At 43.0% G+C, this 19,442-nt stretch overlaps 3 protein-coding genes across 5 annotated transcripts; 2 read left to right on the plus strand and 1 right to left on the minus strand.

Annotated features, from left to right (window-relative positions):
• The first annotated feature begins 1,592 nt into the window (after positions 1-1,592).
• On the plus strand, positions 1,593-9,504 carry LOC136487433 (pre-mRNA-processing factor 19). Its single transcript, XM_066484579.1, has 18 exons — positions 1,593-1,793; positions 1,896-1,981; positions 2,081-2,152; positions 3,120-3,182; positions 3,714-3,800; positions 5,345-5,486; positions 5,567-5,685; positions 5,939-6,055; positions 6,524-6,619; positions 6,703-6,762; positions 6,850-6,924; positions 7,429-7,533; positions 7,614-7,730; positions 7,825-7,902; positions 7,978-8,074; positions 8,326-8,377; positions 8,959-9,029; positions 9,124-9,504. Exons 1-18 carry the CDS (start codon positions 1,781-1,783, stop codon positions 9,252-9,254), a joined length of 1,581 nt encoding a protein of 526 aa, XP_066340676.1. The 5' UTR covers positions 1,593-1,780; the 3' UTR covers positions 9,255-9,504.
• Positions 9,505-10,595: 1,091 nt separating this feature from the next.
• On the plus strand, positions 10,596-15,049 carry LOC136487445 (large ribosomal subunit protein uL11m). Of its 3 annotated transcripts, none has more exons than XM_066484587.1 (3): positions 10,596-10,799; positions 12,927-13,126; positions 14,294-15,049. In XM_066484587.1, the coding sequence occupies exon 3, from the start codon at positions 14,305-14,307 to the stop codon at positions 14,770-14,772; it is 468 nt and encodes a 155-aa protein (XP_066340684.1). In that variant the 5' UTR covers positions 10,596-10,799; positions 12,927-13,126; positions 14,294-14,304; the 3' UTR covers positions 14,773-15,049. The 3 variants fall into 3 exon arrangements, with proteins under 3 accessions (XP_066340684.1, XP_066340686.1, XP_066340681.1); XM_066484589.1 differs by having other exon boundaries at positions 12,930-13,126; XM_066484584.1 differs by lacking the exon at positions 12,927-13,126 and having other exon boundaries at positions 10,597-10,799.
• A 474-nt stretch (positions 15,050-15,523) lies between these two features.
• On the minus strand, positions 15,524-18,139 carry LOC136487469 (uncharacterized). Its single transcript, XM_066484598.1, is given in 8 exon segments — positions 15,524-15,956; positions 16,326-16,444; positions 16,528-16,620; positions 17,131-17,153; positions 17,155-17,236; positions 17,473-17,516; positions 17,641-17,758; positions 17,905-18,139. Coding segments are annotated over 8 exon segments (690 nt in total). The 5' UTR covers positions 17,991-18,139; the 3' UTR covers positions 15,524-15,831.
• Positions 18,140-19,442: the final 1,303 nt, after the last annotated feature.

Genomic DNA, 19,442 nt, shown 5'->3' on the forward strand with positions numbered 1-19,442 from the left:
CTAGACCACCATCGTGCACGGGACTATCCAGACCACCATCGTGCACGGGGACTGTCCAGACTACCATCGTGCTCGGGGACTGTCGCGACTATTCTCGTGCTCGGGGACTGTCCAGACCACCATCGTGTACGGGACTATCCAGACCACTATTGTGCACGGGGACTGTCCAGACCACCATCGTGCTTGGGGACTGTTCCGACCACTCTAATGCTCGGGGACTGTTCCGACCACTCTAATGCTCGTGGACTGCTCCGATCACTCTAATGGTCGGGAACATTGCTCGGAGACCACTCTTCTCGGCTACATGTGATTTGTACTCACATACAATTGAGAGGTATTTATTTAGACCTTGCTACAAGGCTGATACCTCGCCTTCCAACAAGCTCGGGGACTACATCGGTACGATGCACCTATCGGTGTATCTCGTATTGCTTGTACGACGATTGGATTCTCAACTTCAGTGAGAATTCTTTTTAGACCCTAGCACCACGTGCCTACGTCACCTACTACCAGGCTCGGGGACTAAGTGGGCACACTTCACCTTGCGGTGAATGTGTTTATTTTATCGACCCCTACGCTCTGACTGTTGGCCATAACTACTATTGTACAAGGGTCACTTACATTTTTTTCAGAAATACAAGTGGGCACACTTCATCAGGAAAGAAATATTTTTCTTTTTTCTTTAGAGCACCGTGCATTCTTCGGACAACCAGAATCTTCGGCTATAATCGTGGTCTACTACTCTCTGTTTTGACCAGATTCCTGGCACATTTGCTTGGTCAATGTTTCAACCAGTTGGAGATGACATGAAGACGGATCGCATGAAGACGGGTCGCATTAGCCGAAGGAGATCGAATGGCGTGTCACAGCAAATACATGGTGCTTGGGGACTAGCTGTGGGGGTATTAACCCCTATACCCTTACGGCTAGGTTTGGGTTGGCCCGGACCAGGAGGTTTGGCCCACTAGAAGACGACGCGCGGCCTAGCCGATCTGTTCAGAGTCCCGCGCAAGGAATCAAGGCAGATTAGGAGATCAAGCAAGATCCTAGTTGATTAGAATAGGAATCCTTATCCGACCACCTATGGCAATTGTAACTGGTTAGGATTAGTTTCCAGATCTGTAACCCTGCCCCCCGGATTATATAAGCGGGCAGGGGACCCCTCTAAAAAATAACTCTCATTGACATACAACAATACAATCAGACACATGACGTAGGTATTACGCCTTCACGACGGCCGAACCTGGATAAAACCTCATGTCTGTCTTGCGTCACCATCTTATTTGTAGCTTGCGCATCTGTCTGCCGATAATCTACTACCTTAGGCATAGTCGATCATATTTCGTCGACACCAAGGGACTACATGGGCCGGAAAATTTTCAACGGGCCACCGGTGGTTGTCGCCAAGGAGTTGGGCTGACCTTACAGGTCATCTCCGGTCCCACAGCGCACAAGGCCTACGAAGCCCATTGCACACCGCGAAATTCTCAAGGGCATGCTTGCAATTTTCTGCAAGCCCAGACCGCCATCGCAGCACCGGCGCCCGCCAACGAAAAGGGCTAAAACGAAAAAGAACCCTGGATGACAAAAATTTCCCACTCCACTCGAATTAGAACCCTAGCGGCAAAACCTTTGCTCCGTCCCGCCGTTCGCCCGCTCCCGTCCCGCCGCCGCCGGCGCCGCCACCCGGTATCCGCCGAGGAGGTCGCCGCCCGGGACGCTGCTCGCGGCGCCGCACTCTCTCCCGCGCCGCGGACCTTCGCCCTCCCCGCCCGCCGCCATGATCTGCGCGAGTAATGCCCCTCTCCCTGCCTCGCATCTCTGGTTCTCCTAACCCTAGCTTCTCTGATCCGTCGCTTCGCGAGCTAACTCGTCCCGTGTCGCTTCTCCCGTAGTCTCCGGCGAGGTGCCGGACGAGCCGGTGGTGTCGAAGAAGTCGGGGCTCCTCTTCGAGCGGCGGCTCATCGAGCGCTACGTTGAGGTTCGTAGCTCGGTCTCAGATCTCTCGCTGCGAATTTTTTGTTCGGGAAAATGTTTGTGCTAAATTCGTGTCGTGATGGCGATGCCCATGACATTGCAGGACCATGGTAAGTGTCCCGTCACCAAGGAGGACCTCACCATGGATGATATCGTGCCGGTCAAGACCAACAAGGTATGGCTTCTTTGGTATGCTAACAAGCTGTTGCAACAAAGTTTTCAGTAGCATGTGGTGTGGACTGTAGAGTATCAGTAGCCTTTTTGTGTCTTGTAATGTTGCTCTCCGTACTAATTGAGGAAGGAGATTAGTATCATTAGCCAATTTGGGTCTCGTGAGGTTGCTCTCGATACTTCTTGAGCAAGGTGGCAAGGAGATCCCCTGTCATCATATGAGGAAACCAAATTACACAATAATATTCATTCAAGTAATGACAGCAGCATACTATACACTACTTAATAAGTAGGTAACAGCCTATACACCATGCATCCAAAATTGAAAAGAAAGCACATAAATATTAAGAGGTTAGGGGATCAATTTGTTTGTAGCCACTGCATAACCTTTTGTCTAGAAGATATATCACATAAAAGGTTGTGAGGTTAGGGATCAATTTGTTACCGCTGCATAATATAGGTTGAAAAAAAATGATGTAGGGTTTTAGCTTACCTTCATAGGAGACTATAATAATATATACATTGTCAATCCTAGATCCATTTTAGGTTCTTCTGTGTTTTCTTTTCCCATGATGTTCGAACAACCTATCCAGTAGCTGAAAAGGACATATGCTCAAGTTGTAGTTCTTTTGCTATTTGCAATGCAAAAATTCTTTCTAAAAACCCGAACTTATGAAATTTATGAAATAACTTCACCCGATTTTTTACCTTCGCCCTTAAAAGTTAAACGTTAGATTGCTATACTGAAGTTTCAAGAACTAAATTAATATATATTTTTTGAATCAACAGTGGTATTTGATTTTGTGCACTGCGCTTGTACTTTTGCAACCACATCGATTAGTGTATCTGATTAGGACAACAACATTTGTCCTATACTCATTAATTACCCTGATAATCTCGTGCACACCTAAAGTATTTTATCACTACTGTCCCAATGTGCCAAAACACTTGAAGAACTCCATTTTTTGCAGGTCGTGAAGCCCAGGCCTTTGCAGGCTGCAAGCATTCCAGGACTCCTAGGGATTTTTCAGAACGTAAGAGGTTCCAACCTTTTGCCAGTTATCTTTTCTGAGCATATTTTAGAATATCTAAAATTTGATTATGAGGTGTTGAGAACCTTTCTTCGATTGTTTTTGTTAAGTGTGGTGCTATCGAGGTAGGTAAAAGCGCAAAAAGCGTGTGCCAAGGTATGGCACAGCATAACTGTCTGAAGCCACTCTGGCCGCATCGCACTTGCTCAGGCTTGTGCCTTTCTGGGCTTAAGTGTAAAGCAGCACATGCATTTTTTGCGCCTTGTTCCAAAGGTGATTTAAGGGCCTTGTGTCTCAAGTGTGTTTTCCACTTTTGGTTGCACTGGGTGTTATATTTGAAAGTGAATCTGACAGTTGACCTTATTTGAAGAATACAATTGAAATACTTTGATGGTTCTTGCTTCTATGAATGCATTGAATCCTCATGGTACTTAATATCTCTGTGATCCATATCATTTTTATTGTGGCCTGTCCAAAGTTTTGAATCCTGATTCTCTAGCTCTTATCAGAACTTGTTTTTCCTGAATTTTGCAGGAGTGGGATGCTCTCATGCTTTCTAATTTTGCTTTGGAGCAGCAACTTCACACAGCAAGACAAGAACTTAGTCATGCACTCTACCAGGTCTTCCATTCACCTTTGCATATCCCTGTATCCTGTTTAAGTTATATTGCAATTTGCTTGGAACAATTTTTCAATATTTGGTTTTATATAGCATAGCTAAAGTCTTCAATTTTGGATTTCGGTATATCAAGGGTCTGTATTCGAGCTTCTCCATACCTTTGTAGCTGGAGGATGATAGATTCAGGTTGAATATACCACTTCACTTGAGCATTCTGAGTATCCCTCCTTAAGTTCTGATTGTAACATTAGGTGTGCTAGGATGCCGAGTCATTTGGTAGCTGAACTATGTTTCCTGGCTCGTTCTAAAATGTTTTTTTTTTTGAATCCGGATTGGTAACTCCAAATTGTAATTTATATTTTGGATAGTAAAAGCTCGTCCCTCTGTTGATGAAAAAAGTGTAGTTTTGAACATTGCCACGAGCCCAAAGCTTACTCTGACTGGTAGTTTCTGCTAGAATGCATTTTTCCTTTAAGGGTATGTTTGGATACATGGGCTAATTGCTAGCTAGCTAAAAATTAGCTCTAGTGCATCCAAACAGGAGCTAATAGGTGGGCTAATTTTTAAGCCAAGTCTTCAACTAGTTAGCCAACTAGCTAGCCAACCATAGCTCATTTGGGCTAAATTTTAGCTCCAACTAGTAACTAGCCATATGTATCCAAACAGGCCCTAAATATGATGAAATTATAGTAATATATTTTTCCTTTATATGCCCACTTTCTTATTACTGATAGAATTTTGTGCTGTATTTAAAGATCAAATGTTATAGAACTCTTCTCAACTAAATGATATCTTTCAGTGTTCCAAAAGGCGCTATTCTGCACTCTCCGCTTATGTGATGGGCGTGGGGTACCATGGAACCTTGTGTGTGTGTGTGTGTGGTGGTGGTGGTGGGGGGTAGGCGGTACTCCCGCGTGTTGCCAGCCCGACATGCCGCCCTCGGTGGCTGCTACGTTTAGATCGACCCAGGGAGGTACGTGTGAGGGAGTATGGGACTTCAGGCGATGTCAGAGGAGGTGGGTATGTCTAGCGGCTTTGGAGAAGAGGGGACAGTGGGTGGATTAGGCAAGGACTGGGGGCGGCAGGCAACGTGGGGGAGGCAGGGACTGGCTGCGGTGGCGGGGGAGGCACGGACTGGACGTCGGACGGCAGAGATGGGGACGGAAGGTGGTGGCGCCGCTGCCAGTTGCGAGTCTGTGCAGAGCTGGGAGCAGCAAATGGATAAGGTGTGAGGGGAGGGTAGGGATAAGGCTTGCTCTTCAGACTTGGGCTTCGGCTGCTTTCATGGGCCTTTCTATCTAACTCTTGGCCCACTGGTATCCTGTTTCTTCTTTTCTTTTTAGACTTTTAGATGTTAGATGTAATATGTATGGCCATGGAATGCCTAGGCGTGCCTAGGTCCTAGGCGGAGGGTCACTGCCTAGAGATCGCATAAACCTTTTGTAACCTTGTTATATTTTGGTTGTACTTTTTTTTTTGGAAAAATAGAAATAAAGAGGATTATCTGGCAACTGATTTGTTTACTTTGCTTTTTTGTCTCTTCCAGCATGACGCTGCCTGCCGTGTTATAGCCAGATTAAAGAAGGAAAGGGATGAGGCTAGAGCACTTTTGGCTCAAGCTGAGAGACAGATTCCTGCATCAGTTGCAGGAGCTGCTCCTGCAGCTGTTGTTTCCAATGGAAAAAGAGGTACCAGCTGTTTGATGTTCTGCATCTAAATTGATATTTCAAGTTTTAGGTATCTCATAATTCATCTTTGTTTGATACAGCAATAGAAGATGAAATTGGCCCTGACGGGAAGAAGATTTGTCCTGGTATCAACCCTGTCATGATTGATGAACTTACAGAGTGTAATACCATGCTTTCAGCACAGCGTAAGAAAAGACAGGTATGTGTTGTGCTCCATATTCAGCATTAAAAGTTAAAATAAGGTCTAAAACATTAATTGTGGTAGCTGTACTTTATAAAAAAACTGAATTCTCTAGAGTTAGCTTGCTTCATGAGCTTGCCATGCATCAAGTTATTTTGACTGTAGATTGCATGTTAACAAGCTAGTTCCATATCCTTCAACTGTCGTTTAAGCTTTAGTTGCATGTTGTTGAGTTAGTTACTACGGAGTAATTGCTTCTGTTTTCTCTCAGGTTCCTCCAACTCTGGCACCGATCGATGCACTCGAGAGATACACTCAAATCTCCAGCCATCCCCTTCATAAGACAAACAAACCAGGCATTTTGTCCATGGATGTTCATCCTTCAAAGGTTAGTTTCTTACTACGTGTTTGGATATTATATATCTCTTTGCTGTAATGGCACATAAATTGATCACTTATATCTGGCGGTGATGCATTTTAATCATGGACAAATTAGCGTCCCACACATGACTGTTTATATGCTTCAGAGTCCTTGTTTTAGCTGGCATAATTAGCTTTAAGCAGTTAAGGATGATTTGTGTCCCGTTCATTTCAAGTGTAATTTGCCTGGATGTTATATATCTGAAGTCTGAACAGGAAAACCAGTGAATTGTTCTTGATGCAAGGGCCTTCTCAGAAAATATTGAGTTCTACCAAATCATATTCACAAGTTTTCAGTTATCATTAATTCATCATAATTATTGATGTAGTTGTAGCTTTGATGGGAACCTTGTTTATTTCAACTTTAGTGAAGTTAAATTGATGTAGAATTTCATTCTATTTATCCAGTTACCTTGTTCTTGTCATGGATTTACAGGACATTGTTGCAACTGGGGGTATCGATACAAATGCAGTACTCTTTGATCGGGCATCTGGTCAAATCTTGTGCACGCTTACTGGTCACTCGAAGAAGGTATTTCCCCATGTGATTTTGAATTTTGTTCTATCTTCTATAATTTCCAGCAAGTTGTAACATTGTAACTTTCCATTACACAGATAACCACTTTGAAGTTTGTTCCACGGGATCAACTCTTTGTAACTGGATCAGCAGATAAGGCAATTCCCATTTACCATAGGTTTAAGTAACCACTGGAATAATAGGCCATATTAATTACATTACTGATTTATTTGCAAACGTTGCAGACTGTTCGCATTTGGCAAGAGAGTGAGAATGGAAGCTATAACTGCGTCCATACATTGAAAGACCATACTGCTGAGGTTAGTATTTTGGCGGCTAGGATCTTATAACGCTTGCATTCTTTATACGAATGGTTTGCCCAGACAGCTATTAGTATGCTATATATATATATATATATATATATATATATATATATATATATTACTTTGCATTCAGATTCCATTCGTATGGCTTACAAATTTACTTTTATTACTTTGTATGTTTAATAATTGAATCCTTTTTTATGTAAGAATAAATTATCAGAGGGGGAATTTATATTGTAAAATAAATTTGCAAAATATTTTCTGATGGATGCCTGTAGTATGCTTCTATCAAAAAGTATAAAATATCTTTCTTTTTTTCACCAAATATTCTTGGTTGTTGCACTCTTAACTGTTTTGGCTCATTCATGTGTGCTGTTATTAATTACAGAAATGTGAAATGCTCCCCGTACTTTTATAATATAGCAGTGCTTAGTGCCTACTGTCTTAACTATTAGTAGTCTTGTTATTAAAAAGCCTAATTTTCTTTTTGTAATCTCTTAGGTTGAAGCTGTTACAGTACATGCAACTCAGAAGTATTTTGTGAGTGCTTCCAAGGATAACTCGTGGTGCTTTTATGATATGTCAACAGGATCTTGCCTGACACAGGTTACCTCCCTCACACACATGCACACATATTCTTACTACACATGAGTATGCATACCAATGTGCATGATTATTTTTATCAGGTTGGCGAGGCTTCAGGACAAGAGGGATATACATCCGCGGCTTTCCATCCAGATGGTCTTATCCTTGGAACAGGAACTACTGATGCTGTTGTTAAAATTTGGGATGTGAAGACTCAGGTGTGATTTGGTACTATGGTATCACTTTATTCAAGATTGTTTTTAGGTGTTCATGCTCTTGAAACATATCTGATAATGACATTTCTATCTGTAGTCAAATGTCGCAAAGTTTGAGGGGCATGTTGGACCAGTCACTGCTATGTCTTTCTCTGAAAATGGTTACTTCCTAGCGGTACGTAATTTAGATAAAAGCTATGTGCACAATGTTAAATTTATTTAGTTTCTAATATTTGCCATTACTTTGCAGACTGCTGCTCATGATGGTGTCAAGCTTTGGGATCTTCGAAAATTAAGAAATTTTAGGACCTTCTCTCCCTATGATTCGGACACGCCAACCAATACCGGTAAGTAACTTGGCTGTGAACTGCAAGAATGGTGCACATGCTTGCATTTGCATATGTATAATTAGAGCTATCTGGAGAGGGTCATTTGATTTATGAAATTCAATATTGACTTGTTGCCTTGATACTATATTGTTCTTTTGTTTGGATCTGCTTCCTTGTAGAATTTATTTGTTCTCTTGTTAACTGGATTTTTTTGGTTCTTATTAAGTGAGTTTAATCATATGATGCATGACATTTTTTTTTTCCTGCAGTGGAATTTGATTTAAGCGGAAACTATCTTGCCATTGGTGGTTCAGATATAAGGTATGTAGTAACTTGTAATTACTGGTATTTGAGAGTTCTAGAATTTCCTGGCAATGTTGTCGGGGATTCCTATGTGTAATCTAGACAGGGTATATAGACCTCCACTTTGCATGCTGGTTACTTGATCGCCTAGTGATCACTTCTCTGAGCATTGTTTAGATGTTTGCTGCACTGCATTTGTTTCAACTATCCTGTTTCAAATTATTTGTTTAAACGGTGTTACTTTCAAATTTGTTGCTTTTGGTGTGTAGTATGATTTTGCTTATTCCACAAGAGATGTTTGAAATGCTACTGTTCCTTGTGTCGATTAACAAAGCAACATGCATCATTGATTGGTTTCTGTCTGGCAGTTGTAAACTTGATAGACAATGCAAACCATTTTCTTGTATCTGCACCATAATATTTATGTTGCATAAAAATATGAACTCCTTGGTCCATATATAAGTCAACAAATCTTCCATTGATGTACTCAGTATTATATATACCTAGCATAAAGCTTCTGCGTTACATAAGAATGATCCCTCCTAATAGTGATGGTCACATTATATGGTAAAGCTGAAAGACTCCTGATTGTGTCTTAGGGTCTACCAAGTAGCAAATGTTAAGAGCGAATGGAATCTTATCAAGACATTACCCGATTTGTCAGGAACAGGTATGGCCCTCTTTTTTTCAGTCTCTTGGCGCCATTCCTTCGTAGTTCTTGGAGCACACATTGACGCGGTGTTATGACATTTGTCCGTCCACAGGGAAAGTAACTTCCGTAAAGTTCGGAGCAGATGCTAAGTACATAGCCGTAGGTTCTATGGACCGCAATCTACGGATATTTGGCCTCCCTGGAGATGACCAAATGGAGGAACCAAACACAGCGGCTGAGTGATGGAAATCCATGGTACCTAATTTGTTTCTTCTGCTATCCTCGGCATTCTATTCTGATGATGGATAGACTGAGTGGACATGGATACATCACCGTCACAAGAGGGAAGGGTCCTGGCGGGGATTACTGGTTTGAGCTTCAGTCGGTGTAAACAAGATGTGACATTATTGTATTGTAGGCCTTACTAATTCTGCTGATGAGGATACAATTTGTTTTGATGAGTACGATGCTAAACAGCAAAGTTCTCTGCGCAGATTCACGTGATTCAAAACAAACTACTTTCTTCTCGATTTCCTTTAGGCTATCTTCAACAACAACACCCAAAGTACAAAGACTCATTCATCCTTTAGTTAGCGCTATAGGCAAAATGTTTAATATCTATTCGGTATCTTCTCCAACAACAAGACCTAAAAGAGAATTCTTTCTGCAAATGGGTTGTGTCTCTTAAGTAACCCAAAATAGGTCTTCTGTATAGGTATTTTGTTGGAGGCTGATTTTGGATCTTTTGCTACTTATTTTAGGTTTGGGTCTTCTCATTGGAGATGGTCTTATTACATAGGTCAATGGAAGCACTGTCAGCCCATGCGTGTGTGTGCAGTGTGATCTGTGAAGATTGGTGTTTTGTGCAATTCATTTCGTTTCCGATTCTCTTAGGTTGTGCGCGTTTATGGATCAATGACAGATTAGCTGCTAATCCTGCTGTCTCATTTGTGTATTTGGCCCCTAACGAGAGACGATCCTTGGCGACATACCGCTAGTGCTTGTGCCTCTAGAAGTCTAGAAAGTCTGAACAACTTCGACGTAGAAGAGCTGGGAAATCAGTTAACTATCTTGAGCCTATAGAAGTCTAGAAAGTCTCAACCGTAGAGAGCAAGAAAATCTGTTAACTACGTATTTGCGTGTCTGTATTTTTACTGCTAAGTATGAACTGAGAACAGAAATGGACAAATGGGATGTAAGAGACTACAATTGCTGCTAATAAGTATGAACTGAGAACCGAAATTGAGAAATAGGATGTAAGATAATACAATTACTGCAAAGAAACAGAGAACAGAAATGGGATGCAATACAAAAAAAAAGATGGCTAAACATGGTCAGGAATCTGTTCGTTTGGCTGTGGCTTGTCGTAAACGATCGTAAATTTTCAGCCGGAACAATATTTCTCTCTCACATAAACCAGCCAGCAGTATTTCTTCACGAACCAGCAACGATATGAACCAGCCAACCAAACAGGCTTACATGTTCGGCTAGGACGGGCTGGCTGGCTGGGCTGGCCAGCCCCCTCACATGGACACTGTTCTAATAAACTGACCAGCAGTATTTTTCTCTCGCGTAAACGAACCGGCGATCATACGAACCGGCCAATCGAACACCTCGACCGATGGGTCGGCCTCGGCGCAGCTCCATTTCGGTCTGACCACGCGGGAGTCCGTGGAGTCGAGGTCGCTGTACGCGCCGCCGCCGCCGCCGCGAGCACGCAAGACCGTGGAGCTGGGCTACAAGACGGCAGCGAGCGCCTTCAGCTTCGGATCCTCCGCCTCGATCAAGGTGAGTGGCCTTCTGCTCCTTCGTGTTTGCCCTCTTGTTCTTGGCATTTCTTGCTGTCGATCCCTAGATCCTTCTCGCCATTTCTTGCTGCTCATGCGTCGTGGGAAGACCGGAAGACATGGCCGCGCGAGGGCCGATAGGGAGGAGGTGAGACGATGTGCGGAGGATCGCCGGACGGAGCGCCGCCGCCGCCATATTCTTGCTCTCAGTTCGTATTTAACTGGTTTAGAATTGGGATGGCAAGAGCGTATTTATCTCAGTTCGGATTTAACTGGTTGGGAATTGGTCCGGAGTTAACTGCAGATATAATGTACAGGCAGCATCAATGCTTGAGGACTCGGACCCTATAGAGTTCCAATGCCTGTTGGATTGCTAGCTAGTACCATAAATATCAACACCAGGGCATTGCTTATTAATGCTGTTCTTTGATAGCATAAAATGTAGTTAGTTTGATGCATATATCAGCTGATTGGATCGAAACGAATTAAAATAGCATGCTGAATTGCTGATGCATATGGCCCTGCTAATTTTGACTGTCAAATCAAAAGTTCATTACTGCATAGCGTCGTCAGGTCAGGGCTAGCTTTACCATCCAGCAGCATATCTGTTTGTGCTGAACAAGGAGCCTTAGTTCTCCTACCTTCTGTGCAGTACCAAATTCTTATTTTTGTTTTTCAGTTCCTATCAGCCATGATAATATCATAAAATACATGAAATGATTTTATTGTATTTTTTAGATCAGAAACATGGATGATGAAAAGGGGGGGAATTGAACTGACTGTACTTAGTTTTCTAAGATAGTTCAGATTGATTAGTTCTACCTTGTGTGTTGAGTCGAGATGCAATGTTGGAGAGGGAATTTAGTATGCTTGTACCTTGTCGCTTTGCTTGCTCTTGCAGTATGATTTATTGGTATACCTGATACATGTAGAGTACTTGAAGCTCAAATGGTGCAAGCTAGGACAGAGCTAAGCTAGTTTCGTATTGACGCTATAGTTGTTTGTCGGCTGGCTGGCTGTGACTTTGTGAAAAGAGCATCATGTGGATTTATTTAGTGTTATTTGGGGTAAGCTTTTTCAAAAGCACAAGCTGCACAAATTGAAATGCTGGATCAGAGTGACGATTCCTGATTTTATTAGGTTGGCAGTGACGGCTCCTGCTTTTCCTGTTCTATCCAAATGAATCTCCATGTCTTGGATAATCAGCACCCACCATCTTCATCCTTTGTGTTTAATAATCTGATCTTTAGCCCTTGGTTATGTTCAGAACTTCAGATACTGTGTGAACTCGCTAGTTCTTTTAGCATGGATAGATTAATTTCAGTGTGCATCAACTATTCCTTTATCTCGCTATGGCCTTTAAATCTGACTCATGATGTCTTGTTTTTTTTTTAAGTATGCTTAAATCTATGGCTCATGATGTCTTGTTCACATAATAGCAACATTGCATCAACTATTCAAATCAATCAATTGTCCACCTCACTCAGGAACGCACATGAAATGGAAACCCAGTTAAAATCGTATGATCAAAATCTCTATTTTCCCTTCTTTTTTCACATAAAGAGAGCTCTCATCAGTTAAGAGTTGGTAAGATGCTCGATACACGTTGGAACCCTGCTAACCACATTGCTGCGAATTTACACAACGAGTGTGTTGGCTCAACTTATGGGCTACTCTATTTTTGAAAAAAAATGGAAGATAAAAATTTGTTGGAGAGATAAAAATTGAAAAAATTGGCTCAACTTATGCTAATCAATTGTACTACAACTTTGATTTAGATCGTTTTTCCATCAGAGATAATTTGAAAAAAAATATAAAATATTGAGTTTCAAATTATGAAAACTTAAAACAAAATTTTTAAGCCTTAAATGATTTTAAATGGAAAAGTCGTCAACTAAAGTTGTAGATCTATTCGAGTACTACAACTTTGATATAAAACTTGTTTTCAATCAACTTAATTTAGAAAAGTTATAAATTTATTGTGTTTCACCTATTTTTAAAGATGGACCAAATTGAATTAGTATTGTCTCGTATAGATATTTTGTGATAGGAATTCCTTTGTGATATATAGTTAACGACAGTCAGTTTTAGACGACCGGGCCTAAACACTCTGCCTTGATCTCAACAGTAGCATTCCGCCCCCGCTCCAGCCTCAGGCAAATTCAGGTCCGTTCACTCCTGCCTTTTTCTTCCCCGTTCACCCTGCATGCCGGCGTGCGCTCTCTCTATCGTCGGCCGCCGCCGCCGCTGCCCAGTCTAGGTGCCCAGGTCTCCGTCGATCCCTTGGGCAGGCCTTTGCCGGTCCCTTCGCAGGCGAAGAGCACAAAGGTATGCGACCCCTTCTCGCCCCTTGTGCGAAACTGAGCACATGGACCCTTAACTTAAGCTATTTGGATATCTGTATTCGGATCTGATATAATTACAAGTGTTATGCCTATTATCTTCGGGGTTTTTTTTTTTTCAAAAGTTATTTGGTCTCCATGTGTACATGCATGTCCTTTACTGGTCTGCCCCTGTAGCTGTAGATAATGGTTATTCTGTGAAATTCATTGTCATATTAACCCTCCCATATGTGTTCACGGCTACATTGTTCTAGGATGTTGTTCTGATTAGCTGCGAGCTTGCTTGTCACCAATATATTAACCGTCTGGAGTCTGGACTCTGGAATATCATGTGTTTTCTGTTCAAGCTACTGTGGTTCGGACTCTTCATCAAATGGACACCGCTTTGCCTTTCTAGAGTTCAGTTCCGAGTTCTTGTATCATACAGATCACTGATGACCAGAGATCATGCCCAGGGATTGACATTTTTGTTTTTTATCTGTACACAATGTTTCCTCTTCCCATTTCTCTTGCTTGTAGAAAAATGATATGATTATGCTACTGCTTACAGAGGAAGTGGTGTGCCGGTGTCACTGGCTAACTCCTCTTGCAAATTCGACATATGTCTCCAATGAGAGGTCCTGTTGGCTCCGCCCAGAGTCATGTATTCAGTAAAGGCAGCAAGCCAAGTTAGGTTACTATTTGATCAGACAGTTGTCATATATCTGAAGAATAACATCTTTCCTTGAAAGTTAGAATAATATTTCTGTTTGAAGGTTTTTACGAGTGATTGACTGGTTGCTCTTTGCGCTTGCCATGCGGTATTTCTGTCTTAGGTTCATTGCACTAGATTTTTTTTTATCTTTTTCCTAAAAGATGACTAATTGAACTTGTTATTTTGAACTCTGATTTAGATAAGGTGCGAGCACTATTATTTCTTGACATCTGAGCTAAACTCGATTGGATCAAATTGTAAATGGAAATACAGGGCAGGCAGCTTCAGGAAATTTTCATGTGAAACTTGCTTCTTTATATAGCACACCATCTTTCTGTTACTCTGGGCATCTATCGGGGGACGGGATAGACTTAAAGGCACTTAGTGGGATGTCATTTTCAGCTACTGCTTCATTGACTTATGTTGCACTGTTTGATGGAAGCTTTTGTTATAATGCAGGCATACGTTGAATGATGGCAACTCTGAAAGATGCAGCAGCAAGGAAGCCTGTACTGGCAACAATCCGTCTTATCGTCCCAGCTGGTGCAGCCCGTCCTGCACCTCCAGTTGGCCCAGCACTTGGTTTCTATCGGCTCAATTTGATGGCTTTCTGCAAGGATTTCAATGCCAGGACCCAGAAATACAAGGCCGACACTCCAATGCAAGTCACCTTGACTGCCTACAAGGATAGCACCTTCGAGTTTGTGGTCAAGTCGCCCTCAGTATCGTGGTTCCTCAAGAAGGCTGCAGGAATAGAAACTGCCAGCAGTCGCCCAGGCCACAGCAATGTGTCATCCCTCACTCTGCGCCACGTGTATGAGATTGCAAAGTTGAAGCAGGCTGACCCCTTCTGCAAGCACATGTCGCTTGAGGCGCTGTGCAAGTCCATCATTGGCACAGCCAACTCCATGGGTATTGCGATTGTTAAAGATCTATGAGCAGCATGGCCAGCCTGTTTGTCATGAAGAATTCTGCGACATTTGCGTGTTCCTAGTTTTTAGTTGGTGCTGGAGAGGGTAGAACTCCTCTGTCTCACAGAGCTTCCTGCTGGTGTCATGTCATTCTAGGAGTATGAAACTGAGAAACTCTATTATGCAATTCCTGGCATAGCCATCAGCTCAGCCTTTTTCTCTTCCTTTGTTCCTTTAGTGACTTAACTGATACTATGTGGTTTTACGTTGGTGCTTTCAATAATAAATTTTAGTCTTCCACTTCCACATGGATATGTTATAATTTGCAAATGTTTAAAAAAAATCATGATTGACGAGCTCATCAGGATTTTGCATTGGGTGTCTTGGAATGCAGTATTTGTTGATAAGGAACATGCAAGTCTTTACGGTTAACCCGTGAGGCCGTGACGCTTCAGATGTCATGGTCAAACATGTCATGGTCAAACGTACATGTAGCTCGTGTTGCGCTATATATTTTTTGTGTGCTTTACTTGAAGTTATCATGAAATATTCAATGGAAAAAGCATGCACACGGAATGAAGCATTGCCCGGAAGAGCAAAGGAAAATAGGTAACGGAAACACCCCTGACAAGTGACAACTCAGTTGCCACTTTGCTCATGGAGAATTTTCTTAAAGCAAGACCTTGCTGCTTCGCTAAATAGTTATCAGGCACATGCAATCAACTCAGTCCAACAACTTGAACAATTCCTGAACTTCCGGGAAAATGGGGATATTGGAGATCTGTCAATACGGGGTACTCACTGAAGTTCAGTACAATATATCAAACCCGGTTGTGGGTTGGTGCAAATGCAAAACGCCCATATCAGCTAGAGGTGCAAATTTTCATTTACAACCAACTCAAGTGCAACTAGGAGAACCATAAAAAACTAAAAAAAGATTTTTTTTCCCCTTACAGTCAGTATGCTAAAAGCATAAAACTAGCTGTTGGGGTGCTATGATCTCTGTTTAACTGTTTTCCAATTGCCTTAGGTAACTTCTCCACATTCTTGGGAACTGAAATGTAATAAAAAAGAAAGAAAGAGTTTCTAATTGCTGGTCTCTTCAAGAACAAGATATTGTAGTGCTATTGAGTATTTAGCTTTTCTTGCTTTCTTTGATCCAGCTTCTGAACTGCCAATGTTCTGAAGTATGTAGGATCCTTTGCCGTCACCTACGAAAAGGCAAGATATCGCTATAAACGTGTTAACTCAAGCCATACCAAACCTACATTCAGTCATAGGCAAAATAATTGGAGGTAGCTCTATTAAATAAAAGAAAATGACACTTGCATTTTCAACAACTAAAATTTGCAATTTTGTGAAGACTGTTTGACAGGTAGTTTTGACATGTTCACTTAGGTATTTTAAGTTGAATACATAATACTATCTCCCAAACATGCCTTCTGTGTGAGTGCAAAATGTTCTACCATCTCAAGGATTAAAACTTTTGAGGTGACTAGTGGGAAGTGGGAACACAAAAGGCATTGCAAAATAAAAATAAGAACTGAATAAAGAAGAGTAATGTCTACTACAGGGTTTACCTCGGATTGTGTATATGGAATTTATCCATCTCTGGTAAATGAACAGCGATCTTGGGGTATCACCTTAATGTACATCAGATAGTAATAGATTGCAAGAACCAAGGGTTCCCAGCTTTGCACTATGAAAGAGATTTAGATGGTTACTTCAAACAACATTCTGGTACAGAGATATTTCAAGATTTAGCATTACTGTGTCACTTACTTTGCATGCCCAATAGCATTGTGGCACAAAGCTAATACGAGCACCATTGCTAGATCTCAAGCCCTAGTAGTTCCATATCTTTGTTGGCAGCTCCTATGACAGTTTCAGCAAGGTCAGAGCTACCTACATATACCCAAAAAAAGCATAACAACTGCAAGTCTAGAATTTAATTTTAGAGTGATGTGCTGGTGTATAACTTCTTTGTATAGTGGAAACCAAAGTGCGTGTTAAGAGACAATATGAAAATGAAATAGTAGTGGGTAGTGCTATAAGGAAATGCTTAAGTAAACAACTGATGGCAGTATCCTAAATGAAATATGCTGAGCTCTGAGACAATATTTAACTCAAGTAATCTGTACAGATGACTGAGTATATAACATTAACAATTCAAGACAGTACAGATCAAAATCTCTATTTTCAGCTATCTCAAATCTGTCATTTGACTTTACTCAGAAGAAGAAAGGGCGCATTTGAAGGTTGCTGCCCATTAGGGTGTTTATTTTTGTAACAAATGCTGAACCTGATTTGCATTCTGTGGCATGAAGTCAGCCATTTATGTAGATAAAGTGTCATTAACATCACAAGACAGAATGGAAATGATACCTTTCAGAGAAGAAATCTGCAAAAATCATCAACAATGACTGCAGCAGGGAAGTCGTCAAGAAGGTGAAATGCGTACTTTCTGATATCATCGATGTCTTCAATATATCTAGGAGCAAGAACACATAATTTGAGCATAAATTAGCCATCGCTGCATGAAATGGCTACCATTTTAACAAAACTTTTACACAATAAACGAGCAGATGGATAACCAAGCAACACAATCCATTGAGATACACAACACTGCACATTCTTACACCATTCGGAATTTAAAATCATGGGATCGCCAAAACAAATAGGGTATGCAGAGCAAGAAACACATCCACGGGTCAGAAGACCTCTTACTTGATTTGTATCCTCTGAAGTAAGCTCAACGATGGATCCACGCCCTGAAATCAAAGGAGGTGTGGATTCAGAAACGAGGAAAAGCCATCCAGCATGTGCGACCATCTGCAGCTTGCTCCTCTCCCGCAAGAGCAACGCTGCCAAGCAAACGAAGGCTCTTCACCTCACCTGGGACAGGAAAGGGGGGTTGCTCTCCAGCCTCTCCTTGCTGCAGATGAACACGACGCCGCGGCCACTCTCCGCCGCGCGGTTCACCGCGAACTGGAAGAGGAGTGAGGTCTTCCCGCTGACCTTGCACCAAAACAAGGGCACTGCATGATCCGAGGGGTACTAATGCTGCTCCGGTTCGATCCCGGCGCAGCGCGTGCCGAACGGGCTAGTTTGACTGTTTGAGCAGGGCAAAGCCGGCAAGGTGAGCAATGAGGCGCATACCAACACTGGGGGCCCGAGAGCAGGGTGATGCCGGTGTCCGCGTCCCACCGTGGGGCGTTTGAAGGGTTGGAGAAGAACATCTGCATCTTCGCTGGACGCTGCGGATTAGCCGACGGGAGGCGGTGCCCGGCGGTGCTGGCGAGATGTTCGACGGAATGACAGCAGCGGTGGAGGGCTGCCAACGAGTCGAGCTCGAGCGAGCCCAACTGCCCAAGCTCGTGTTCCACACCAGCTCGAGGCCTCGAGCCGGCTCGTGCTCAACCTCGGTTTGGTGGTTATTACCCTTTTTTTAATCAAGTTTTTAGCCTTTTTAAGTTAAAAAAATTAACCCTTTTTTTAAGAAAGAATGTCGGTTTGGACATTAAAGGCGTACTGTTACTTGAGCCGGGCCGTTAAACTCTACAGTATCATCTTAATCTAGGGGACATATTTGGTCAGATTCGGTTGACTCAAGTTCAAATCAACATGAAGTTCGGGTATTGTTATTTACTAGCAAAAGTATTCATTCGTTGCAAATTGCAACGGGTTGTTATTTTTATTTAAGTTGTCGGCAGTGGCCCGTGCGTGCCACAGTGCCCGCAGTGGACTGGCTAGTCGGCGAGCTCCGTGGCACGCGCGGACGGCCGTAGTTCGCGGAGGCACGCACGGATGGTTGTAGCAGCATAGGATGTCGGCGCTAGTCGTGGGGAAGCCTAACTCCCGACTCAATCTCTATGTGGGTCTCCCAGGGCGCACCTCGCCCTGGCCAACGTCGTCGTCTGTGTGCTCCTCGGCATCAAGGCCCGCCTCCTGGTCATCATGGTTGTCCCTGGGACAACAGCGCGATGTCCTTCACGCTCAGCAACCCTGACCGACTCTACGACAAGTGAAAGCTCTAGGAGTTGTATGGGGGCAGGGCCTCGACGATCATGAGCACACTATCAGGGAACCACCCATGTTCTCTACGGGAGGTCCTTGCGCATCTATGGCTGCCGCCATGGTCAAAGTGCTTGGCATGCGCCGCCAGCTTGTTGCCCGATCATGCAACGCCAGGACGTCGCGGAGGAACGAGGAAGTGGAAGCCATTGGTCTGCCCCTCCCCAATCTCTCCCGCGTCGATGTCGGTGATCGCGGCAAGGTCCTTGATCAGGTCCTAGAGATGGCGAAGGCGCACGACTTCATCCTCGCCGAAGAGCATGGCTGGCTGCCGTAGCACGTGCAGGCGCTAGATGACCTCCTCCCTCGGGAGAGAATCCTCAGGCCATGCTCTATCTGCGACACATCGGCATCAGTGGCTTTGGCTTCTTCGACGCCGCGGGCGGGGCCACCTCAACCATGTGCAAATCGTGGTTGGCCTTGTTGCCCTGCGCGTCCCCAAGGAGTACGCACGAGCATCCTACAGAGGCTGGGTATCTTTTTTGGGTTTCTATATATAGTTTTTATCGGCAAGGAGAAACACAAGCGAGAGGTTTTAACACAACGTGATCGAGTTAGGTTCATATATGACGCGTGGTGCCTTAGTTTCCAAAACAAACACAAAAGGAATCCGATCGAAACAT

This window comes from Miscanthus floridulus, chromosome 1, assembly GCF_019320115.1.
Source record: "Miscanthus floridulus cultivar M001 chromosome 1, ASM1932011v1, whole genome shotgun sequence".
NCBI classification, from domain to species: domain Eukaryota; kingdom Viridiplantae; phylum Streptophyta; class Magnoliopsida; order Poales; family Poaceae; genus Miscanthus; species Miscanthus floridulus.